At 47.9% G+C, this 25,488-nt stretch overlaps 2 protein-coding genes across 5 annotated transcripts in view; both read left to right on the top strand.

Moving 5' to 3' along the window:
• Nucleotides 1-143: 143 nt before the first annotated feature.
• On the top strand, nucleotides 144-5,414 carry CHPF2 (chondroitin polymerizing factor 2). Of its 2 annotated transcripts, none has more exons than XM_005532090.3 (4): nucleotides 144-664; nucleotides 2,459-3,023; nucleotides 3,468-3,650; nucleotides 3,936-5,414. In XM_005532090.3, the coding sequence occupies exons 1-4, from the start codon at nucleotides 393-395 to the stop codon at nucleotides 5,196-5,198; spliced, it is 2,283 nt and encodes a 760-aa protein (XP_005532147.2). In that variant the 5' UTR covers nucleotides 144-392; the 3' UTR covers nucleotides 5,199-5,414. The 2 variants fall into 2 exon arrangements, with proteins under 2 accessions (XP_005532147.2, XP_014116176.2); XM_014260701.2 differs by having other exon boundaries at nucleotides 554-664; nucleotides 2,425-3,023.
• A 6,921-nt stretch (nucleotides 5,415-12,335) lies between these two features.
• SMARCD3 (SWI/SNF related BAF chromatin remodeling complex subunit D3) overlaps nucleotides 12,336-25,488 on the top strand; it is a 78,600-nt gene continuing 65,447 nt past the window's right edge. The window contains exons 1-3 of one of the 3 annotated variants that reach the window (XM_088053145.1): nucleotides 12,350-12,366; nucleotides 13,468-14,129; nucleotides 15,350-15,539. The gene's annotated coding sequence lies outside the window, so the exon portion shown is untranslated. Of the gene's footprint in view, nucleotides 12,367-13,467; nucleotides 14,130-15,349; nucleotides 15,540-25,488 lie in introns of all 3 variants that reach the window. The other 2 variants (XM_088053154.1, XM_088053152.1) reach the window with 2 other exon arrangements.

Below are 25,488 nucleotides of genomic sequence, written 5' to 3'. Positions count from 1 at the left end.
GCGCGCGGCCCTGGGGAGCGCAGTCTGCATGACCGCCGCGCCTCCCGGCATGCCGCGCGCCGGCCCGGCCCCGTCCCTGCAGGTACCATAGAGGCGGCGGCGGCGGCGCGGGCTAGAGCGGCCGCCAGGCACCATCGAGAGCGGAGCGGAAGCGGAAGCGCGCGGGGCGGTGTGGCAGGTGAGGTGGCAGCGGCGGAACGCGGCCGGGCTGGAGCCGCCCTCACTCCCCGCGCCCTCGTCCCGGAACTCCGGCCCGTCCTCTATCCTGTCACCGTCCTGCGGGTAACGGAGCCCCGGGGCCGCCGTCCCGCGGGACCGCTGCCGCCCGAGCGCCCCGCGCCCGCCATGTCCTGCGGCCGCCCCGTGAGTTCGGCCTGGCCGTAGCTGTCGAGATGCGCCTGGGCGCGGTCCTGAGCGCGCTGCGGCCCGCGCTGCCTCTCCTGCTCGGGCTGTCTCTGGGCTGCAGCCTGAGCCTCCTGCGCGCCTCCTGGAGCCACGGGGCAGCCGAGGAACGTTGTCTGGCACCGGGCCCGCCCGCGCCGCCCGCCCGTGGGGCTCCGCCCGAGGCAGCGGAGGGGAGGCCGGGCCTGGGCCACGAGGACTTCAGGCCCCGGATTGTACCGTATTACAGAGACCCCAACAAGCCTTACAAAAAAGTGCTCAGGTAAGTTATGTTTTTTCTAACCTGGATTTCCTTCAAGCAGAATATTCTCGTGGGAAGTTCTAAATCTTCGTGTGAGTAAACAGGTTCAAGCTGAAATTTGCTCTTCGAGAACTTGTGTAGTAAGAGTGTGGTACAGCAAGGTAACGACCAAGATTGTTACCTTAAGGGGTGCAAGAGATGTGTTCAGGAAATTAATCTGAGGGGGAAAAAGGCAGCAAAATTGCCCAAGAAAAGTGAGAACTCTTCTCAGTACAGGGAGGGTGATTCTGCCCTGCTCAGGGGAGACCCCACCTGCAATGCTGCATCCAGCCCTGGGGTCGTCAACACAAAAAATACATCAGCTTGTTGGAGTGAATCTAGAGAAAGCCACCAAGATGATTAGATGAGTGGAGGAAAGGCTGAGAGAATTTGAATTGTTCAGTCTGGAGAAAAGAAGCTTTACGATGATCTAGCTGCAGCTTTACAGTACTGGAAAGGGAGCAGCCAAGAAAGATGGAGAGAGACTGTTTAACAAGAAGGAAGAATGACAGGACAGGGGAAATGATTTCAAACTGGAGGCGAGTTGGTTTAGATCAGATATTAGGAAGAAAGTCTTTTCTGCAAAGATGGCAAAGCACTGGCACAGGTTACCCAGAGAAGCTGCGGCTGCGCCATCCCTGGAAATGTCCAAGGCCAGGTTTGACAGGGTTTGGAACAACCTGGTCTAGTGGAAGATGTCTCTACCTGTGGCAGGATGTTGGAACTAGATGATGTTAAAGGTCTCTTCCACTCCAAACCATTCTGGGATTCTGTGGTTGTTTTGTTACTCATGTTTAATAGAACATGTTAAATTACTCTTCAAAATTTGGTGTAGCTGGTCTATTCATTAGGAAAATTTTGATCGATTAATTGTAGTGTATGTGTTAACAAGATTTTCCTGCCTGACCATCCAGGAGCCACTCCGGTCATCACACTGCCACTGCCCTAGGCTGTCTCTGCTGGGACCAAGGCTCCTTTGCAGCTACAGCTCTGGTGACCCAAGAGGTGCCTTGCTCAGCTCCTTCCACACACCATGCTCATACTGCCAGACAAGTTTCCTTGGCCCCAGGTTTCCTGTAGCAGAGTCCCTTTGGTTTTTCTAAGTATTTCACTTGTGGTGCAGCAATATCATAACAGCTCAGGGTGGTGCCTCTGCAGAGGGATCCTGAACAAAGGGAGTCCTGGATTTTTGTACCCTCACAGTCTCTGTATTCTCTTGATACCCTCATGTGCTTCTTGGTGCAGTGGTGGTTTTTGGTCCAGAGTCTTCTCATTGTTCATTGGGTCCTGCAGGGCTTTGTGCTGTTTGTGAGGCCAAAGATCACCACCCATTGCTGGCTCATGGCCTGGCGCTTCAGTGATCTCCCAGTAGCCAGGCCCCATGTGCAGCTGGGGCACCCCATCACACCTCAGCCACCAGCACTGGGAGATTCCTCAACAATCTTTCTTGTGTTTTTATTGAGCATACCTGCTAAGCTGCCCCATGTACTAAGCTCCAAATAGTTAGCTCTGTGGTATTTTAATTTTAATTGCACTGGCACAGTTTTCTGGCTCAGATAGATAACATGAGATTGTAGCTGCCTTGAAGGAAGCAAGTGTTTTCACAAAGTGGGATTTTTACTAGTGAGTCTTCTCTTAAAGCTCTATGACTAGGCTTGACTTTTTTGCTCTGTGTAGATTCCAGCTGTTAAAGACTTATCCCAAATTACCATCATTCTTTGATTTTTTTTTTTCTCCTCCAGCTGTTTGTCATGTAAGTATGTACTTCCTTTACAGAACTCGCTACATCCAGACAGAATTGGGATTCCATGAGAGACTGTTTGTGGCTGTGCTGACCTCCAAGGCCACACTGAACACATTGGCAGTGGCAGTGAACAAGACAGTGGCCCACCACTTCCCACGCCTGCTGTACTTCACCGGGCTGCGCAGTGCCAAGGTGCCCCATGGCATGGTGCTGGTGGCCCATGGTGACGAGAGGCCCATTTGGCTCATGTATGAGACCATGAACTATATCCATCAACATTTTGGTTCTGACTATGACTGGTTCTACATCATGCAGGATGACACCTATGCCCAAGCTGAACAGGTCAAGGCTCTGGTGACACACCTCAGTATTAACCAAGATGTGTACCTGGGGCGAGCGGAGGAGTTCATCGGGGGAGATGAGCAGGCCCGTTACTGTCACGGGGGCTTTGGCTACCTGCTGTCCCGTAGCCTCTTGCTTAAGCTCCACCCACACTTGGACAGCTGTCGCAATGAGATCCTCAGTGTGCGCCCAGACGAGTGGCTGGGTCGTTGCATCATTGATTTCCTTGGCATTACTTGTGTTTCCCAGCTCCAGGTACTACCTCCCTGCTCAGGTTTTGTGTTAGCTGGGCCTTAAAAAGCCTGGAATCTTACTTGTTCTCTACTGCGTAGCGAAGTAGCTTTTTTGTGGAAAAAACCTGTGAGTTGCAGAGGAAGGAAGGGCTCTGTGCTATGGCAGCACTGGGGGGAAGCCCAGAATCACAAGTGGGATGTTGAGGGAGAGAGCACATATGGGGTTTAATTTTCAGTCTTACTAGCAGGGCTGATTCACAGGTTTTTTGAAGGCAGGATAAAGGGTGTGTTGGTACTGAGAAGCAAGTGGGAATGCAGTGCAGGGTGGGAGGGACAGCTTACCCTTTTTTTTTTCTGGATACTACAGTCAGTATGGAAAGAGGGGTAGATGTGTGTCTGGGGTGAGGAAAGGCTGCTCTGTGAACTCAAGTTCCATGCCAGTCTTTTTGGCTTTTGTCTGCTTCAGGGCCAGCATTATCACACTTACGAACTGGCCAAGAATACTGAACTGGAGAAGGAGGAAGAAGAGGAGTTCCAAACAGCTCTTGCTGTGCACCCTGTTTCTGACATGACCCTGATGTACCGGCTGCACAAGCAGTTCAGCAGGATCCAGCTGGACAGAGTCTATCAGGAGATCCAGGACCTCCAGGTATGTGGTGAGGGTTACCTGCAAAAACTCCTTGACCAAACAGATTTCCTTAATTTTCAGCACACTGGAGGAACATCATTGCTTCTGTTTGTGGGCACCTGTCAGTCAGACGCAGGCTCTAGTCCCTTGTCTCAGAAACGGCACATCTGATACAATGTTACCCAAAACTCCTGGTGTGACACTACCCATGTACAACTGTAGGTGGTGAAGTGGGTCTGGGGAGGAGCTGGCCTAGACCTCTTTGAGAACATAGTGGCCATCAGTTTATGCTCTCTCTTTGCACAGATGCAGATCAGGAACCTGACAGCACTGACCCCTGCAGGTGAGGCAGGTGTGACCTGGCCTGTGGGCATTAACGCTCCATTCCTTCCAAAGTCCCGTTTTGAGGTGATCAGCTGGGACTACTTCACAGAACAGCACCTCTTTTCCTGTCCTGACGGCTCCCCAAAGTGTGAGCTTTCTGGAGCCAGTAAGGCAGATGTCAGTGAAATCATCGAGTCTGCGGTGGAGCAGCTGAACAGTCTCTATCAGCCCCTGCTCCGCTTCAGCAAGCGGCAGCTGCTGAATGGCTACCGGCGCTTCGACCCCACGCGGGGCATGGAATACACCCTGGACCTGCTCCTGGAGGCTGCCACCCAGAAGGGTCACAGTCATGTTCTGGCCAAGAGAGTGAGCTTGGTACGACCCTTAAGTAAGGTGGAAATTATTCCCATGCCATATGTGACTGAGGCCACACGGGTGCAATTGGTGCTTCCCTTGACAGTGCAGGACCTGGATTTTGTAGCAAACTTCCTGGATATGTTTGCTATGAACATACTGGACACGCATGATAATGCCTTGCTGACTTTGCTTTTTATCTACAATCCCTACGATGCCCAGAGAGTTGGTCAGGTGGATGTTTTTGCTGGAGTCAAAGCCATGGTAGGAGAGCTAGAGAAACGCTATGCAGAAGTTAAAATCCCATGGATTAGTGTTAAAACAGAGGTGCCATCACAGGTGAAGCTCATGGATATAGTCTCAAAAAAGCACCCTGTGGACACACTGTTTTTCTTGGCCAGCGTTTGGACAGAGATCAACATGGAGTTTCTGAACCGCTGCCGCATGAATACCATCAGCAATTGGCAGGTCTTCTTCCCTGTGCATTTCCAGGAGTTCAACCCTGCGCTGGTGTACCGTGGTGAGCAGACAGCATCTTCCAACACTGACTTCCTGAGAGATGGGCATTTTGACAGACATTCCTTTGCTGAGGCCTGCTTTTATAATTCTGACTATATGACAGCACGTACCAAGCTCGCAGCCGATATCCTGGACCGAGAAGAGGTGCTGGAGAGCATGGAGGTATTTGATGTCTTCCTGCACTATTCTGGCCTGCACCTGTTCAGGGCTGTGGAGCCGGGGCTAGTGCAGAAATATACACTGAGAAGCTGCAATCCCCGGCTCAGTGAGGAGCTGTACCACCGCTGTGTGCTCAGTAACTTGGAAGGACTTGCATCCCGCTCACATTTAGCTATGGCTCTCTTTGAGCAGGAACAGGCCAACAGCACTTGAGAGATGAGAAACATCAAGAGCTTCTCAGCACCTTAACACTTGGCACTTTCCATCACCTTCCCAGCCTTGCCATGGGTGAAGGGGTATGTGAGGTTAAGGCAGGAGGACTTTCCCAGAGCTACTCTGAGGCACATGGGCTATGAAATGAGGCAGTTTCAGTAGAGGGGATTTGGTTTGCTTTTGGGGTTTTTAAAAATAAATCTAATTTTCTTTTCAGGCAGAGTAATGTCATCACTTGTAAACTTTGCAGCCTCTGGGATGAGGGAGGTAAACAAGCTGTAGAATGGATCTTACTTAAAGCTATGTAATTCTGCTGAACAGTGCAGGGAGGGAGTGAGTATGAGCTCTGTACTTGGACAAAATTACCTTGACTGTGCTACTTTCAGGGCTGTTGCTGCACCCTCCTTTGTGTTTATGCATTTCACTTTTTCAAGAAGCATAAACACAGTTTGTCTGGTTTAGCCGGACAAAGCTATTCAACCACTTTCACTTTGCTGGTTTTGGCTCTGCCAGAGCTGCAGAGTGGTTCCAGTTTAAATATCTTGGGGGTGGAGACTTCATAGTCCCTCCCAGGAGTATGTTCTGGTGGATAGTACTTGTACAGTTCAAAACTTCTTTCTCCTGTTTAAATGAAATTTCTTGCATTTCAGTTTGTGCCCATTGCTTCTCTCGGCATCGCTGAACGCCACTGAGCAGCAGTTGTTTCTGTCTACCTTACACTTTCCCGTTACTGACACACACAGATGAGACTGCCCTGAGTCTGTTCTCCAGACGAAACAATCCCAGCTCTTGCAGTCTCACTGTTAGGACAAACACCCCCATTGCCACATCCCTTTACTGGACTAACTTCAGTATGTCCATGTCTGTCTTGTATTGGGAAGCCCAGACTGGACATAGCAGCACTCCTGGCATGTCTCACTTGGGCTGGGTAGACAGGTCATTGTCTTTGACCTGCTGGCCACGGTCCTTCTGCTGCGGCCCGGGATGCTGTTGGCCACCTTTGCTCCGAGGGAATGCTGCTGTCTTGTGTTTAGCTTGGTATCCACCAGGACCCCACTATTCCTTTTACTTTTTCAGCTTTCCAGCATCATCTCTCCAGCCAACATCCCAGAAATCAAAGCCCAAAACCATGATGCGAATTTGTGAATTTATGTGATAAGCCAGCAAATGTGACTGACCCTGTTCATCACTGCAGGGTCACTGCTGAAGGAGAGAGATTGTATTTGCTATACTCATTAAGTGAGCGAGGTGAAGGTCTGGTGTTGGCATCAAGAGGTGCTGAAAAATTAGAAAAGCTTAAAAGAAGTATTCAAAGGATATCAAATTGGATAGAAATCTCAGATTTGCTTATTTAACAAGTGAGGCATGTCTCAATTACATTTACATGGGCAGAATGTAGATCTCTGCAGTGCCTTATGGGGATGTGTGTTTATTGCTAAGTGTATGAAGCAGAGCAACGCAGAGTCCCCAGGCAGATGCAAAGGAAAGGCCTTTATTGCAAAAACCAGGCCTTTTTAAGCAGTTAGGCTGTTACCAGTTACATTCTATTTTAGCATAGCAAATGTAATTCAACTAACTACCATACACCACAGTGTGAACACGTAATGGTTATATAACTTGTTTTTCTACCTCCAATTCAGCTGAGTCACTTTCCCATAGTCCTCTTCTACTTAGCTGAAGTAGCAGGCCTGAGCCATGATTTTACAAGGTTAACAAGGCCCTTATTTTATAAAGCTGTACCTACATGCAACATCTAAGCACATGTTTACAGGATGAGGACAAGGGCAATTACCTGGGAAATCTTTTATTATTTATTATTATGTATGTTGTTCTGCACAAGGAGATCCTGATCCATTATGATCCACGTAGAAAAGAGACTTGGGCTGTGTAGGGTGCTATTTAAAATAAAATGTGTTAGAGCTAACATGACAGAATAGTGTATGTCTGTTGTAGTAGAGACAGACAATGACACCTGTTTCTTCTCCCGTCATAGCCCGATCTTTATTGCACACAGCTTATATTTATATGGTTATCAGAAGGTACTGTGTTCAATTCCAATTGGTTAGGAACTCAGTTCATTGGTTGGTAATGGTGAGTGTACATGTCAATCAAAACTTTTCTCTCTAACAATGTTTACATACTTTTTCTACTGATTCTCGTGGAACAGATCCCTCGTTATTACAGATGCACTTTTCACCCCAAAATAGTTTGTTATGTTAATGAACTTTGCATTCTCAGGATATTTTTGCATGGGGACTTATCAGGCTAGCTGCTAGCTATACTTAGCCGAAGTAACAAGGCCTGAACCATGATTTTACAAGGCCATTCTTTTGTAAGGTTTTACCTATACGTGACACATCAGCTCATATCCTTTAGATATGGGGAACCTCAAGTGGGCCTCTGATCCACACCCAGCACGCCCTGCAGACCCCACCTGCAGTGCTGGTTCTCCATTTTTTGCCATTAGAACCATTATAAGAGTGCAAGAAAGCAACTCTGTTCATCATTCCTGCTGCCAGACAAAAAGGATGTTTGCATGAGAATTTCTTGCTGCACGGTTAGACAAAAGTCAGGCCCTATGAGTGGCAGAATGGCTGGGCATGACCAAGAGCTGCCCATAGGCATTTCTGTAGGATGAGCTGGCTGAGACTGTCTGGTGGGCAAGGGATTTGTGCAGCAAACCCAGGTCTGTTGCCCTGTGAGCAGCACAGTCCTGTGTGTGCTCAGGTTAATGTCTCCTTGGGATGTAGTGACTGCCAGTTGGGATCACTTGCCACAGCAGAGATGGGCAGAGTGAAAACTCGGATGCTGCTCTCCTTGGGGATGGTGTGCTCATCTTGAATGCAAAAGAGATTCTGGTGCATGAAAAGGTAACATCCTGGTGTCAGCAAGGTGCAGAGCTTGCAATTGCAGTTTTCAGTACAGTGTAATATCCAAGGAGAATTCCTTGGATCATTGTTCTACATAACATATCTGGAAGCACTGGCAGTGCACACTGGGTGCTGTAAGAAATGAAGCAAGCAGCAGATCTTTTGCACAGGGACACACTGGGTGTCATGCCACCAAGCTGAGCATTAATCTGGGAGAGATGCCGAAATTGGCTGTCAGGAATTGCTGACTGAGAGCTGTAGGGGATGTGACAGGTGGGGATGTCTGGGATGTAAAACAAGCTGCAGAAGGAAGGGGTTTGGAATTATATAGGACAAGCAAGAATCATTAGTGAGTCCTCATTAGAGAAGAAAGAATCATGGGAAAGAGGATAGTGAGATTTGATGGATGTAACCCGTAAGCCAGGAATGTTGTTGCCAACTTGTTGGCAAGTCCCTGCCTGTGTCAGGGCATGCCAGGTGATGATGCAGCACTACACAGAACTTAAAATTCTTAAGAGCATCTTGTATCTTGGGAGAAAGCTGAAGGAAGCTGATTATTCTATTTTTTACAATCCAGCTCTGTGGAAAAGAAAAGGAGAGAAAAGGCAGGAAATACTGCCAGTAAACTGCCCAATCCATAAGCTGGGGATTCTGGTTTTTACCTGAGGAACAGTTCTCCAGCCAGTGTTGTTTGAAACTTAATTGATTATTTGGAAGCAAATACAAGATCTCTACAAATAAAATTGGCAGATTATGTAAAAATATGCAAAAAAGTCATACGAAGATAATAGTGAAGAAGAGTATGTAGCAGAGTAAGGCTCTTCACATAGGTTTTTGTTTTAGAACAATCAAATGCAAACTTACGTGCTTGGGGAAGATGGTGTATCACTCCTCCAGAGAGGACTGCATTTTTAAAAAAGGTAAGTCCGTAAAGAAATTGAATGTATTAAAGTGCAAGCAGCTTCATTTTTCTTGGACCCACTGTTTTCGACACTAAAATCCAGGCTCTGTCCCAGCCCTGTAAAGCAGAGATTTAAGACATAACAGATCTTTACAGGTAGACAATCTGGGTAAAACAGATGCTGTTGATGAAACAGTAAGAAGTGCCCTGGTGGCATAGCACATGGCCTATTTTAAGGCTTCTAGGGAAAAGAGAAAAGAAGAACGTTTGAGGTTCACAAAACTTACCTGAAGATTATAAGAAGTATTTTACAATGTGAGATGCAGAACTCTTGTATTTGTAAGACAAGGGGTAATGGCTTTAAACTGGCATCAGCGGTTTTAAACTAAAATAGGGTAGATGCAGACTAGATGCAAGAGAAACCACTTTTAAAATGATGATGGAAAGCACTGGCACTGGTTGCCCAGAGAACCTCATCCATGGAAGTCTCCGAGATCAGGTTGAATGGGACTTGGAGTGACCTTATTGACCTTATGAGTTGGAGATGTCCCTGTCCATGGTGTGGTGGGACTAGATGGCCTTTAAAAGTCTTTCCCAACCCAAACCTTCCTATGATTCTTTGAACTCTCAGAAGGTTGTGAGTGATCTGATTAGGGTGTGTGAGTACATGAACTAGGTGAAAACACTGGATACTAAAGCAGTTTTTAGTTGTCCAGGGGTACAGCATGACTGGAACAGATTAATTCCAAAAGAAAATAGGCACATGCTTTCAGTGCTGAAAGTGAGTAGCTAGTGGAATTACAGTGGTAACTTTTCCACTGTGCTAAAACTTGCTTGGTTTGTGTAACAGAGATCATTGGAGGCAAGTGTGAAATTACTTATCAATTGTAAGTGGGTAGAGTAAGTCCTTCATGGCCATGACATTTCATGACAGTCACTATATAGTGGATGAAATTTGCAAGAGAAATCTATCAAAGGCTGTTAAACACAAAGGCAAAACCTCTGTCACAGCAGGTCTCTGGATTACAAATCTGTAAGAGCTAGGAGAGCTGCCAGGGAGGGATCACTCTTTGTCTACCCTATTTTTGTGACTTTTTTTCTAGGCAGACGGTGTTGGCCACTGTCAGGAAGAGGGTGAATGAGTCAGATGTGCTTATGATTTGATTCTGTGCCACCATTTTTGTGTCTTGTGCTAAAAAAGACTAGATCTTTTCCAAGGATACCCTTCAGTTCAGCCAGAAATGATGAACTATGTGAGGATCGTGACACTGAGTCTGTGTACTACAGTGGGATAATGTACTGGCCAGGAAGACAAATTACCATGATTGTCATGTTTGATCTTGTAGCCCCAAAGAAATGCACACCCTTATGTGGTGTCTCTGCTTTCCTCAATATGCACTGGGTGAGTTTACTTTTCTGTATGCTTCACTTTCTTTGGGGTCCACAGCAATAGATATTTTTCTTCCTTGTCTTCAGTTGTGAAGGTAATTTCATCCATTGCATGTTTTAGACTGGCTGACATATCCTGTTGGAATAATCTGCTGATCCTAGAGAAGGATATGTAGTATATGGTACAAACACAAGAAGCTTCTGTCCCAGCTGCATTTTTACCTTCAAGAAACAGATAAAAATAGGCTTTCCACCTTTTCATCTGTGGCAGAACTGCTACTCTATCCCAAATTAATAAGTATACTTAAAAAAACCCAAACCCAGATGCTGTGAACTCAGATATTATATCTGATCATGGTGTCCATCAGTCTTCTCCAAGACTGGAATATAAATGATGTGCCTCTGCCATGCAATCTGGACGAGTAGCCCATCTCCCCTGGGGGATCTGCCCAGTGTGGCCTCCCCTCTGCTCCCTGGGGCACACCTGAGCAGCAGTTCAGGTCTGTCTGGGCAGGTCCTCCACTCAGTCACAGCTTACCGGCTGCTTCACCCCAAAGTGCTGCATAGCCACTTCCCAGTGCACTGGAGAGTGCAACCAGGTCTTGCAGATGGTCTGAGCTATTTCACAGAAGTTCTGGAGTTGCTGTTGGTCAGATAAGACGAGCAGATAGAGGACAGGATGTTCTCATTAACAGGTGCACATTTCCCCAGCTACAGCAAAGTATTCTTGCTCAGCATACTCCTCTGTTCTCAACTCCAGCACAAAGAGTTCTTTTCATAGGAGCTTGCTGTCTTCTGTTTGGCTTTGAGCATTGCCTTATCACACATCCATTGTGAAATATTCTGTACAGCACTGCAGAGCATGTGCAAGTGCCGGCTGCCAGCCTGGTCTCAAGCCAGGAGTCGTGGCCTGAACCCCTCTATAGCAGACGCCTTCATGCCCCACTGTCCCCAGACTCACCATTCCCTAGACCTGTACTTCAGCCAAGGCAGTCACCCTCTCCCATTCCTAACTCTTTCCTGGCACTTACCTTATATTCTCAGCATGCATGCTGAACCATTGCTCATGGATTCTCAAAGGGACAATTTTCTGGTGACGGATACCACAGCAACTCAATTTCCATTTGCAACAGTGTTTTGCTCGTACAAATAACTGCAGGAAAAAGCTTGAAAGTGGGACACAAAGTGCAGTGAAAAAGCCAAAAGCATGTGTACAGTCCCTCCTTAAAAACACCCACTGAGACTTAAATCCACCTTGTGATCTTTACAATATTTTACTTCATATTTTAGACTTGCACAGTTTTTGAGCATGTGAAGCTGTCAGGTTTGTTTGGCCCCTGGCTGGTGGAACACAGTCCTTTCACCGCTTCCTCACAGCTCCTTGGAGCATCACCCCAAAGTATCCACTGTCAGTGCTCATACTGTCCAAACTTCCCTCGTCATCCCCACGGTCTGCAGAGCTTTGCCAAGTCACGCGGAGGGTTCTTTATAATTGCTCTGTAAAAGTGTACGTCACAAATACCCCCTGGGTATTTAAGAAGCAATTTTCATTTTCCAGTTACAATTGACACTGCACCACAGACCCGTAGCCTGCCAGGCCCAGTACCCTCAACCCTCCCGGAGTCACCAGCTCCTTAAGACAAGGAAAAGCGTGCGGATAGTGGATCGCAGCTCTGGGCCGGTTCTGAATTTGAAGGATTGGACGTGCCTCAGAGCTCCCCTGGCCTGCTTCCTCTCTCATCCTGCTACTACCGTCCCCATCGCCACTGGAATTCTCATTGCCTCCCGGTGAACCCCGGCCCGGTGGCTGTCGGTGCGAGCCCCGCTCGGTACCGGTGCGGGCGGCGCGGGCCGGACCGGCACCGGGCGGGGCGGGGGCTGGTGCAGAGCGGGGACGGCAGGCGGCGCTGGCGAGCGCGCGGAGGCTGCGGCGGCGGCCCGGGAGCGCTGCGAGAGCACCGGGGCTGCGGTGGCGGGGGCGGCAGGGGGCGGCGGTGAGTGCGGGACGGTGAGTGCGTGGCTGGGGGGCTGCGGTAGAAAGGGGGCTCCGGCGGTGGTGCGGGGTGCTGGTGGGGAGAGAAGAGGGTGGCTGTGGCGGCGGAAGCAGGGGCGGCGGGGGACCTAAAGCCAGTCCGCCCCTCTCTAGAGCTCCGTCGAGGCGGCAGAGCCGGAGCGGCCCGCGTATCTGGGAGGGTGCGGGCGCCGCACCCACCTGTCCCCGGGAGGAGCTCCGCGCCGCGCCGCCCCCGCGGGGCTGGGAGCGGGGCAGGGGCCGCGGCTGCACCGCCCTCCTGCCGCAGCAGCGCGGCTCGGGCCGGGCTCTCCCGGCGCAGGACCGTGTTTCCCGGCGCAGGACCCTGTCCCCCGGCGCAGGAAGGACCCTGTCCCCCGGCGCAGGACCGTGTCCCCCGGCGCGGCGGGCGAGACGCACTTTGCAGACGGTCCCTGAGCGCCTCCGCAGCGCCGCGCAGGCGCCCCGGCGCGGGCGGCCGGGCGGGAGCGGAGCATGGACGGGACGGTGAGCGCCTGCGGCCCCCCCGCCCCGGCCGCGCTCCGGCTCGGCCCTGCCCCGGCGGTACCCCTGCGCCGGGCACGGACCCCGGGCAACGCCGCTGCTGCTCCCGCCCGGGTGCTGCCCGCAGGGCTCACCTGCTTCCTCCGCCGCCGCTCCCTCGTGGAGCCGCGGCTGGAACACCCCGGCGGCTGCTGCGCCGCGCTCTCTGATCCTCCCCGCGGACTCGGCTTTAGGCGGTGCAGCGCCCGGCCGGCCCCGCCGGGTGTCCCAGCGCGGGCCCCGCGTCTAACGCCGTGCCCCGGCGGCTTTGCTGCCTTGCAGGAGCCCGTCTCGCTCGGAGAGACGGGTAGAAAGGGGGAACCCAGTGCTCATTTACCGCTCCCGAATGCGAGCTGCAGGCCCTCTCGGAAGGGTCTCCTTTAGCAGGGACTGACTTTACCGAGGGAGACACCGCCACTCTTCTGGATTTGCCCATCCTGCCCTGACATGGTCCATGCATCCTCTGGAGAGGAGGCTTCTCTTCTTAACACCCTGTCCCTGGAGACATCCCCGCACTGCCCTGCATCTAATTGACTGTTGTCTCTGGTGCTCCAGGAACAGCCAGCCTTCACACAGCAGCTTTTGAAAAAGAGTATCTGACTTGCTGCCTCTAAGATGCCCCTCAGTTTTGTCTTCAGAGGGAGATACATGGTCCAAGATACTTTCTCAGGACTAACAGATCCGTGTCTGTGCGAGACTGATGCTCTGCGTGGCCTTCTGGAATATCTCCTGACTTCGCACACATGCAAACCATCTCACTTTGGCACCAGGAGTTTGCTGCTGCAGTCTGCTGCTCCTTCCCTCCCTCCTGTTCCCTGAAGCCTAAACTCTTCTCCATTTCTTCCATCACCATGGCCTGTGGAAGATCCCTGAGTGCAAGTTGCTGCTGGGAAAAACTGAGGTAGAACTGAAATGGAGGACTGAGGAGCAAGCAATATCATTCACCAGTTAGCATGATCTGGGAGAGTGTGCATTGTCCTTGCCTGGTGCTGTCAGCACTGCCCTTCTTGAAGAGACGGACTTCATCCTACCACCCATTCAAGGAAGTCCTGCAGCTTCTGAAAATAATCCGTTCCTTGGTGTTGTCTCAGGAGCAATCAATGATCTGCTGTTTTTCATGGGGACACCACCAGCAAAATGAGCCTGTCTTCCCTTGCTGAATCCCTTGACCTCTCTGTGAGGAGGAACTCGAAGCTTGGCATTGCCCCTAAGGCAGGGTGAGGACACTCAGTCTTTGCTCTCCTCCTTTCCTCAGTGCTGCAGTAACATTCCTTTCTGTACCTCATGCACTCTCCCTTCTCACTTGCGCTGCCTCCACTGCGGTGTTTGCCTCAGCCCCTGTGTGCCTGGGCTCTGTCCTTCCTTGACTACAGCTCTGTTTAAGCAGAATTCACCATTATCTTCTTTTTGCCCTTTGTTCTTCCCTTTTACTGACCCCACTAGATCCAGAGCCTTGGTCCTGTTGCTGGTGGAGTTACCCAATCATGCTGCCTGGCACTGCCCAGGCTGGCACTGCAATACTCATACTTCCCTTTCTTGCCTATCCATTCTTTGAGCAGTTGTTTCTATCTGCATGTCTAGGTGTGAGCTTATGCTTGAGAATGCTGTGTGTGCGGGTGCTTACACCTGTTCTGTTGTAATGCTGCTTTTCTTCATCAGCTACAGTACAGAGCTGTCAGGAGCAGCAGGGCTCAGCTCTTCCCATGGAACAGGTCCCTTTTCTTTCTTAGCCTGGTTCGTCTTCTTTGGGACCTACTGCAGCATGCAGACACTGAAGCTGCCTGACTATGCCCTAAATCTATAGGATCATTAATTATTCCAGTCTGCCACATGCTCCCTATCCCACTGGGCCAGCTAATGGTGCCTGATAAAATGCTGGAGTGTTCTGGTAGGAGCTGATTTTGAGTTCTTTAAAGAGTTGATTTTTTTAAGGATGAAAGCAAGCTGACTTGGTTAATGTTCCTAAACTAGCCTACCTTCCCAAGGTGGAGAACATCTGTGTGGGAAGATACCCTTGCTTCTTGGGACAGGCAAATTCCAGGGGTCCACTCTGATCCTTCCCACCCTCTGGTTCTTATCAGGTCTGCTCAATATTTTGACAGGTTGTAGGCAAGCAGTGACCTTCGTGTTCTCTCCAGACTCCACAAATACAAGCTGGGTCCTGTGGGGAAATTGAAGAGCCCACATGGATGGGCCAGTCACCTGGGTAAAACTGCTGTCCTGGCAGCCTGGACATCTACCTATGTGCACAGTTTCCAGAGAAGTCCCAAACTGCTATGTCAGCCTTATCTTCCCTTTCTTCTTGTTCTCCCCGCTCTTTTTTCCCCCCAAGTTGTGCTGCTTATGAAGTGTCACGTGGGTTTATGCTGTTCTAGGAAATGTTATTTTTATTGTATGTTACTTCCCTCTCAAGCCAGTATGTACTTTCTCTTTTCAGAGTTGGATCCGAATGCATCCTCAGCCTGCTGTCTTAGAGCTGTTCCTGCTTAAGGTCAATGAGAACATCTCCTGCTAATTCATCATGACATAATATGTGGTCTCCTGCTCCAACCACGGGATAAGTTTCTTGCTTCCTCTTGGTCTACACAGATGTGACTCCAGGTGTTCAGCTGCCTTGTCTGGTACAGGTAGGTTTTAGCTCTGTGAAAAGTGACCTGTTTTAGTCAGAAAGGATGTGTCTGTGCTTTCTACTGGGGATGGGAAATGTTTGCCTTTGGGCATATGGACATACTATATTGAGAAATAAGTCCTAAGATGCCAACTTGCTGCTGCTGACACAAACTGGTCATTTGAATAGCCAGTTACTTCTATGATAGTTTGTGCTAGTGCAGGCAGGAAGGTGCCAATCTGGCAGAGTGGTCTGGCTCAGAGGAAGTGATATTGGAGGATACAGCTGCTAAAAGGAGGAGTAGTAGTAGTAGCAGGTATTCTTTGTGGTAATTCATTATTCCATTTGCCACAAGTAAACGTGATTAGTTCTTGTCAGGTGGTTGTTGATCTGTGGGGTCCCTATGCTTCCTAGTGTAGGTTTAAATTAGCTCTTCCCAGCTAGGAAGACTTCTTCAGTCCCTGCTGTTGTTGGATGGGCACTGGTCATCTCCACGATAAGGTGCTCAAATCTGCCACCTAAATCTTCATTTTCTACTATTAGTTATATTCTTCTTGTTGCTTCCACTGTGAATATCCACCTGTAGTTACCTGTCTGTTTTCCCAGCTGTTTACACAGCATGCCTGTAGGGGACTTCAATTTTTGCCACACCTGGATTGGTGACTTCTCACCTTTCACAGCCTGCACAGGTCACCTCACTGGTCATGTAAATTGTGTGGTAGAAGAAATGCATGCAAGTTTGCTTTGGGAATAAACAGCCTAAGTTATAACAATTCTCACTGGAATTGGAAAGGCTTATGTATGAAAACTCCTTCAGTTTTCTGGTGAAGAGAAGATGCTAATGTTAACATTCCATTCTCTTTATCACTCGCTGCTATCTCCTCATCCAGTGCAGCGTTGCCACAGTGGTTTCCAAGCAGAGTGCTTGGGCTAACACCTGGAATTTGGTGGTCTCTCCCTGAATTGAACAGCATTCCAGGAGTTTATCTTTTCTGGAAAGATGCAGCTGGAAGAATTGAATGGTTCTTAATCTAAACTGTAAAGAATTAAGAATTTGGGTGTTATACCAAGGGAGTTACCCAGGTTTTGCATTTTTATAGAAATACGGGTCCTGGGTACATGGAAACAAGCAGGTATCTACAATTTATGTACTTTTTCATCTAGCTCACAAGGTTGCACTGTGTTCTCCATAGCGTTTTCATAATGTAGACACTGACTAAGAGGTCTTGTTCAGGGAATGTTCCTCAGAGGTCATCAAGTGAGGTGTGTTTGATTTCCTTGGTGGTCATCAAGTGAGGTGTGAATTGACAGCCTGAGATGCCCTTGTCAATTGTTCCCAATATTCACTGAGGAAATGTGGAAGTGACAATGATACTGTCATTTCTGTACCTGGATGTATTTTAGAGTGCTGGCAGCTCCGTGCTGGACAAGAACCTCGTGAATTTTATGGAAAGCTGTTTTAGTCTTCCTTCCATGTAAAAGAACCAAAACTTTGCATTCATGTACTGGCACAGAGGTGGTGTCTGTGTCTGTCTGTGATCAGTGCCCAAGGCAAGGGATAGAAGCATTTCTCTCTGAATGGAACTAGCCTTAGCTAGTTTGAAGGCCTTAGCTAGACTGAAGAATTTGCTCCTAGAATGTCAGTGTAAGATTCTATTCCACGTTGTATCTTTTACCTTTTTTACCCCCAAATTTGGCACACTTACTCTCTGCCTGTGAATAAAATTAAAAAAGTTACTTGTTTAAAGGTAGTTCAGCTCCTTTCAAGATCCTAAACTGCAAAGAACACAATTTACCAGTTATATATTTTTATATTTACAGGTACAGCTATTGCATTGAAGTGGGAAATCATGTAAACTTAACTTTACAGCATGTGGCCTTTGATTTGCAAATATGCTTTTGATGAGCACCTCCCCTATGGAGACAGGCTGAGGAAGTTGTGACTGTTCAGTCTGGAGAAGAGAATGTTGTGTGGAAGTGTCTGAAGTGGCTACAGGGGAGCTGGGAAGGGATTCTTTGTTAGTAACTGCAGTAATAGGAAAAGAAGTAACAGGTACAAATTGAAAGAGGGGAAATTTAGGTAAGATATTTTTTACTATGAAGGTGGTTAGACAGTGGAACAGGCTACCCAGGAAGGTTGTGGATGCCTTGACGCTGGCAGCGCTCAGAGCTGGGTTGGATAAGGCCTTGAATGATCTGGTCTAGTGGGAGGTGTCCCTGCCCAGGGCAGAGGGGCTTGGGACTAGATGATCTTTAAGTCCATTCCAACCACTTTACGTTTTATGAGTCTATGATGTGAAAGAAATTTGACTTCACTTGGTGAAACTGTAAGGCCCAACAAATTATGATTTTGAAAATATGTAAATTTATTAATTTTAAAGATTTAAACCGGTCATTTCCCCCTGGCAAAATACTATGATTCATGGCAACGGCAGAATTTACAGTTAAAGGTGGTGCCTGTGTGGAATGGAAGAGCTGTGTTTGCAGCTGTGAGACCAGTGAGTGTTGCAGTCAGCAACCTCAGGATCTCGTCCAGGGAAGCAGCAGGATTCTGGGGACCAGCATCAAACGCCAACGAGACGGGCCTTTGTTCATGAAACCATTTATTCAGCATGGGAACAAACTCAGGTCCAGAACAGAGAGCCCTGAACAGAGGCACAGCAGGGGTTTTTGAGGGACAGAACCCCGAAGGGTTTCCACCTTTGAGGGTGGAGTTCAGGGTCAGGGACCCCTAGAAGCACAGCAAGGGAGAACCCCCCAGGGACTCAAACCCAATCAGAACACCTGGGCCGCCCTTCACAAGGGGTTTGGGGTGGGACAGTGTAACCCTTTGTCGTCCCTGAGGCACACTGCCACAAGTGGGGAAAGATTTTAAAATGTTACATGCAGATTTTTAAGCTTTCCACTTTCATGGTAGAGAGAGGACAAAGTGGAAGCTTACTTAATGGGTTTTATTCATGTTTGTTCTTTGAGACCACAGGGGTAACCACATAGTAACTGAGTGGGCCAGCAGGCTGATCACACTGTGTGGAGAGGGGCCAATCTGAGCAGTTGCAGGAAAAAGTACAAAGCTCATTCACTGTGGGTCACAGAGGAATAGAATGGTATGGGTTGGAAGGGACCTTCACAGATCACCTACTCATGATGTTCCAGTGTTTCACCTACCTCATTGTAAAAAATGTCTTCCTTAGCTCTAATCTAAAACTACCCTTGTCCTGCATTACAGGAGTTGGTAAAGGGTGTCTCTCTGTCTTTCTTACAAGCCCTCTTTAAATACTGAAAGACTACAAGAAAATCTCCCCGGCACCTTCTCTTCTCTAGGTTGAATACCCTTGAATACCTCTCTCTCAGCCCATCTCCAGAGCAGAGGGGCTTCAGCCCTCAGAGCATCTCTGTGGCCTCCTCTGAGCTTGCTGCAACAGACCCATGTTTGTCTTGTTCTGTGGACCACATGTGAGGTCAAGAGCTGACAGGAGTAATCCCCCCCACATGCTGTCCGTGCTGTGGGATCAGCCCAGGACACAGGTTGTTTCTGGGATGGCAGCCCACGTGGCCAGGATCTGTTCCCACAATAAATGAGATGGAATGGAGAAGGCTGAGGTGCTCAACAGCTTTTTTCCTCCTCAGTTTTCACTTGTAATTGCTCTTCCCAAATCTCTGGAGTCCCAGAATCTCAAGGTAGGGACAGGGGGAATGAAGTCCTGCCCATTGTAGGAGTAGATCAGGACCTAGACCATCTGAAGAGCATGTACATACAGAAATCCATGGGACCTGATGAAACATGTGCCAGGGAACTGGCTGATGGTGAATCTTGTCTCTCTTTAGTAATCTGTATTAATCAAAGAGCATCCCATGAGTGGAGAAGCCAACACCAGCCATGAAGCCAGATGTTGATTTGCATTGATCATGGTTGTTTACACATTAATGGATCTTATGGCTAAAAGAAACTTTTGGATCATGTGACACCCATATTTTACTGAGCACTAATTAATTTCTATTGGTCCTTACTGTGAGCCTTATACCTTTTAACCAGACAAGCTGGTTAACCATTGGAAATTTAAATGCAATATACTGCTTGTAGACCTTCTGTCAGTGGAGGGTTTAAAAACTTGGGCAAACATATGTTAATAAGGGTTTTGGCAGATCAAGGCTGACTTGGGGCAAGGAGGGATTTGAAGCATTAAAGGCCGTGCCCGCCCTTCTGCTTGTTCTCTTAATACTTAGCGTTCTTGTATGAATGAAAGTCTCTGGTCCAACGGTATCTGTATGTGGTTTGTAAGTAATTCTTGTGCCAGTTTTGTCCTTGGTAATCCAGACCTGTCTCAGTAAGGAAGTGAACCAGTGTGGACTGCTTAGAGCAGCATGCCTAGATCTCCCTGGGATGTGCACAGACCAGCTAGGGACCAAGGCAGTGTGCCCTGAGACAGGGCACCTGAGAAACGTCTGCTCTCGTAACTTTGCTGTGGACTGTCGGGTACTTTTAGTCTCCACCATCTTCTGGTAAATGGTGGTGTGTGTCTTGTGGACTTTTGATACATACAGGTTTTGCCAAGTGGTTTACAAGTTCTAGAAAACTGGATGCTCCTTATCTAGTTACTGCTTTTTGCATCTTCAGTGTCCCTTGGCAAGTCGTGCATCAATTAGTGCCCCAGGCTGGCTATTTTGCATGAAAAACATTCCATTCATTTTGAACTTTGTCCTCCATTTTTGTTGGTAATCCTCAAGTTCTTCTGTTACAAGATAACGTGCTCCTTTCATCACAGTGACAATTTCTATTCTGTATGTTTCCCTCCTCCTCTCAAATACAAACAGGCACTCTGCTTCAGTTCCTCTCCATAACAAGATTATTTTGTACCTAGTCTTTCTATATCTGTATGGTTATAATTCTGCTGTATGCTTTTACAGATGTGACCAGTGTGATAAAAAAACAGTACTGATTGATATTGTGTTCTGTAATGTCTTCTGTCAGGCTTTTCATAACTCCTTCAAATTTTATTTTCTGAGCGAATGCTTCTGTCAAGTGCTGCAGCTATCCTCACCTATTAATATCTTTAACAATGTAAGTTACACACAAAGTTGTAATTAGTGGAGTCCTGTTTTCTGTTTGAAGATTTGGTGTGTAAGTGTGCCACTGCAGGTAAGGAGTCAGCATGTCTTCTGTAGACACAAACATATGTGCCATGGGTCTGTTATGTTCTTATTCTATTATCCATTGTATCCCTGTTTTGTTAGGATTAGAATTCTTTGATAGGTCATGTAAATAAAAGTGGGCTTGTCAGCATACTGCATTTCAGTGTTTTGAAAATGGCTCTCAGCCAGGTTTCTAAAGAATATGAAAGCTAATAAGGGAAATAGTCAATAAAGAAAACTCCTGGTAAGCAGTAAGAAAAAGCAGTGACTCATACAATGGTTGAGGTTGGAAGGGCCCTCTGGAGGTCATCAAGGAGAACTGGTTGCCCCGGACCATGTCCAGACAGCCTTTCAATATCTCCAAGCTGGGAGACGTCACAACCTCTCTGGACAACCTGTCACCCTCACTGTAAAATACTATTTGTTGATGTGCCCAGGGAATCTCTCTCATGTTTCAGTTTGTGCCTGTGGCATCAGGTGCTGTCACTGGGCACCGAGAAAAGCCTGGATCCATCCTGTTTACATGCTCCCATTGATAAGGTCCCCTTGGAGCCTTCCCCAGACTGAGCAGTACCAGCACTCCTGGCCTGTCCTCACAGGAGAGATGCTCCAGCCCATCTGTCATCTTCATGGCTCTTGTCTGCACTCTGCAGTATGTCCATGTCTCTCTTGCACTGGGTGCAGCACTCCAGCTGTGGCCTCATCATGCTGCAGTGGGGGGAAGGATCCCCTCCTGTCACTGTGGCCAGAGCAGCCCAGGCTCCCTGCCCTTGCTGCTGCCTCGTGTTCCGCTCAGGGTCTTTGTCTGACAAACTGCACCTGGGCTGTGGCCCCAGCACATCCTGATGCCTGGGGTTGTTCTTCCTCAGGGGCAGCAATTTGCACTTCCTGGTGGATTGTGCCAGGAAATGTAAGGGTACGTGCAAGGCAGGAGTACACCTCTTCTTCATTAAGGTCGGGCAGTCAAGTCTCCATGCAAAGGGGATAATAAAAAAATGGGGAGAGTCCTACAGAAAAAAGAGAGACACTGTTAGGCTGTTAGTCAAGAGAAAATGGCAACAAAGCCCAAGAGCAGACTTCTACTGACTGATGAGCCTTTAGGAACCTACAGGCATAGCTTTCAAGAGGACTAGGCTGGATTAGTGCAATCCCTGGGACACTGGGAGTTACTGAAGGTGGTGGCTGTAGAAGGATGAATAAATGTTGAGTTTCTGTGCCTTTTTTGTTCCCCATTGTTGCTCAGTATATGATAAATTATTTCCAAAGGTCTAAATAATGAAGCAACAAAATTAGATGATAATGTGACATTATTTGGTGCAGTAGAACCTAAATCTATCTCTTAGGATTGGGGAAGAGTGTTTAAAGACTGGATGATAATATGTTGGAATAAATTCCAGGTTGATGAATTTATAAGTAAAGTGCATGAAGAAAATAAACCTACCAAATGTAGCCACATTGTTGCTAAAATTATCTCTTTTGACTCAGGAAAGGAATGTTGGCATCTTTATAGTGAGTTGTGGTGGTTTTAGCTCTAGCTAAAATCACTAGAGTACTTACTCATTTCTTGCTGTGAGATATGGATTAGGAGAAGAGCAAAACAGGCTTAAAACTTAACCACTTTTGTAAACACAAGCTTAACAGTAGTCACTAAAATGGAAAATTCGATGTTAGATATTACAGGAAATTAATTAACAAAGCTGAAGTTACTGTTGGAATATTGTATAAATCCATGTCTCTCCTATGTTCTGAAGAGAGAATGGAATTCTGTATCCCTTAAGACTCAGTGACTAGTAGAACTAGAAGAATTCTAGTAAAAGTTATTAGGATAGTGAGAGGTGAAGAGGTTTCCATCAGCGTGGGCATATGAAAATTCTTTAGAGAAATTGTATATAAAGGTAAAAGTGCTCGAGATAATCAGCCTCCTGAGGAAAGGCAAAGCACAAATGGATTTAGGATTTACAGACCATACAGACATATAATGAAATTATGAGGCAACAGGCTTAAAACTAGCACAAAATATTGTGGGTGTTGGAGTTTGTTCTCAGACGAACATAAGCCCAGATGTGCCCAGGTGGGTGGGAAGCCAGTGGCACTGCTAAACCACCTCCACTCCTGGGGTCAGTGTTGGGCCCCTCATGACAAGAAGTACATTGAGGAGCTGGAGCATGTCCAGGGAACGGAGCTGGGAAGGGGCTGGGAGTACCAGGAGAGGCTGAGGGAGCTGGGAAAGGGGCTCAGCCTGGAGGAAAGGAGGCTCAGGGGGGACCTTGTGGCTCTGCACAACTCCCTGAGTTGTGGGAGCTGGGCTCTGCTCCCAGGGAACAGGGACAGGCGGAGAGGGAAGGGGCTCATGTTGTTGGGAAATACTTCTTTACTGACAGGGTTCTGAAGCCCCAGCACAGGCTTTTCAAGGAAATGGAGTATCAGGGTCACTGCTCCTGGAGGGAAGATCAAAGATATGTAGTCGTGACACTTGGGGACATGGCTTAGTGGTGGGCTTGGCAGTGTTGGACATATGTTGGATTTGATGATCTTTAAGGTCTTGTCTAACCTAAATGATTCTGTAAATCTATTCTGTGATCAGTAAGTGGACCGTGTTCCCCTTCACTCTTAGGGCACTGCACTGCATTCACTCAATAAATGGAGGAATTAGGGTGGGGAAGGGGTCCCTCTGCTGCCAGAAGCCGCCAGGCTTCCCCATTATGAGGTGTGGTATCCAGCGATCCTTTAAGCCCAGTCTCTAGCTGTGTCTCCTTCCCCATATCAGGTATATGGAGCAGCAGGCCCCTATTTCAGTTGACATTCCCCCTCAAATTTCAAATCCTAAGGATCAGTGCAGTCTTTTCAGAAGGATGAGGACAGGGCTTGGGTGAGGGAGGAGAATGTGAAATGGGATCGGGTGGCACCAGCAGTGCAGCGAGCACTGAATTCTGCAGCCCAGGAAACTCCTTTGCTCCTCCTGCTTGGCTGCAGCGCAGATCCCAGCTCCACGAAGGTGCCATGCTGCAGGACCTGTCCCTGGAGAGCCGGCCAAGGCGGCCGCAGAGGGGCAGTACGGAACTGCCAGGACAGTGTCCGAGTGTCCGAGCTGCCCGTGGCTGTGTGGGGCTGCTCCCACACCCACAGCTCGGGAACGCGGCAGCAACCTGCCCTGTGCTGCTGCCCTGGGGCCTCCAGGGTACAGAGCCTGCTGATTGCACAGTTCTGGGTAAAACTGGTGCAAAGACAGAGGAGAGATGGACACTGCATTTTGCCAACCAGTTTTCTGGAAGTGCAGTTCTAGACCACAGGAAGCCCATGGAGAGGAAGGGATCAGTTTTGTTGCACTTTAGATCGGTGTCTTAGTTTAGACAAAACAATCAGTGAGAGTGAATTCAAAGAGCAACAGGAGAAAAGACATACAGAGGTGTGTAGGTTGGCAATGTAATTTTAAATGTTGATATCAAAACCAGATATTAGGGATAATCTGACGTATAGCAAAATGCTTAAAACATATTCCGAAAAAAGGAATGGGAGAATGCTTGATGTGCTTAACTGGGGGAGGTGATTATGACTGAGTAAAACTCCTTATGATCTTAAAGATGCTGAAATGCTTTGGGCACAGTATCCAAAAGCAGTGGCTGTCTCCTTGGCAACAGAAAGGCATCTATCTGTTCCCATGGCAACAGACTGGAGGGGTGCTCAAGGAGGGCTTGTGCAGAGCTCACCAGCACGGGCTCTTTGTTGCTCCTCCCTGGAGCAGAGGCTGTGGGCATATTCAGGTGCTCTGATCCTGCAGTTGACAAGGAGGAGTGAACTGGAATAATGTGGTAATGTTCCTGCTTCCTGTGTAAAACAAATTAATTGTGCAGTGTTTCATCTGGGGAGTTCCTTCCTCAGTCCCTAATTGCTAGCATTAAAGACATCTTTGCAGCTCCCCATAAGGAAAGCAGGATTTTTGCTATCCAGAGAGGTATCACAGAGTGTTTGATGTTGATTCTTTGTCTGTTCAAAGGCATGGACAGACAAATCTGAAAAACAGGAAACAACGTATATGCAAGGAGTCTGCATCTCAGCAGCCCTTTCTGGTGTCTAAAAGGAGAATTGTGTGGAGAGACTGGCTGGCCTACCTGCACTAGACCCACCACATAAGATCTGCTAATAAAGTAAACAAATCATGTATAATAGGCACCACTTCTTCTAAACCCACTGTGATACTCCTCTGAGGGAGCCAATTCATATTTAGCACCAGAAGTAGGACTGAAGCATGGTTTGATGTTTTTGTTTCTTTTAAATATGAGGCCTGGGATGCAGAAGCACTAATGGAACAGTGATAATTTCGAGGTGATCAAGTGGGAAAATTATTTTAGAAGCAGCCTTTTTAATGCATTTCTATGTATTGTGTACACAATTACACATTATTGCTAAGCAATGTTTGTTTTAAGTTTTTTCATCAACAGCCTGCTTTTCATTCCAGTAGTTTCTTCCTAGTCCTGCATTAAAGGATAGCAAAATAGAAATGCATTATTGACCTTCATTATCATACTGTTTTATCCCCTAATACATACCTTTTAAGGCAAAAAAGACTTTCAGTCGCTGCTGCTGGACTGGCATATATGCTTGCAGGTAAAGGCATGCCAGGTGTATTGTCCTTTCTTTGTTTCTGCTCCAGTCTCCAGGCAATGGTTCCTCATATGAATTCACTGCATGTTGATTGGGCAAGTTAATTGAGTTACTTGGCATGCTTAACTCTTTCCTGAGTAGAATCATAAAATCATAGAATGGTTGAAGTTAAAAAGGACCTCTTGAGATCGTGTGTTCCAACCTCCCATCTCAGAACTGGGTCAGCTTGAGCAATT

This window comes from Pseudopodoces humilis, chromosome 1 (genome assembly GCF_049639895.1).
Source record: "Pseudopodoces humilis isolate 2021_Gansu_Grassland_sample_001 chromosome 1, ASM4963989v1, whole genome shotgun sequence".
Taxonomy (NCBI): Eukaryota; Metazoa; Chordata; class Aves; order Passeriformes; family Paridae; genus Pseudopodoces; species Pseudopodoces humilis.
Note: the sequence above shows the minus strand (reverse complement) of the source record. Positions and strands in the feature narration are given on the sequence as shown.

Excerpts from the sequence above, each read along its gene's own strand:
- CHPF2 (XM_005532090.3), top strand. The coding sequence starts at position 393 with ATGCGCCTGGGCGCGGTCCTGAGCGCGCTGCGGCCCGCGCTGCCTCTC. Across the intron at positions 665-2,458 it reads CCTTACAAAAAAGTGCTCAG|AACTCGCTACATCCAGACAG; the intron begins GTAAGTTATGTT and ends CTTCCTTTACAG. Across the intron at positions 3,651-3,935 it reads AGGAGATCCAGGACCTCCAG|ATGCAGATCAGGAACCTGAC; the intron begins GTATGTGGTGAG and ends CTCTTTGCACAG.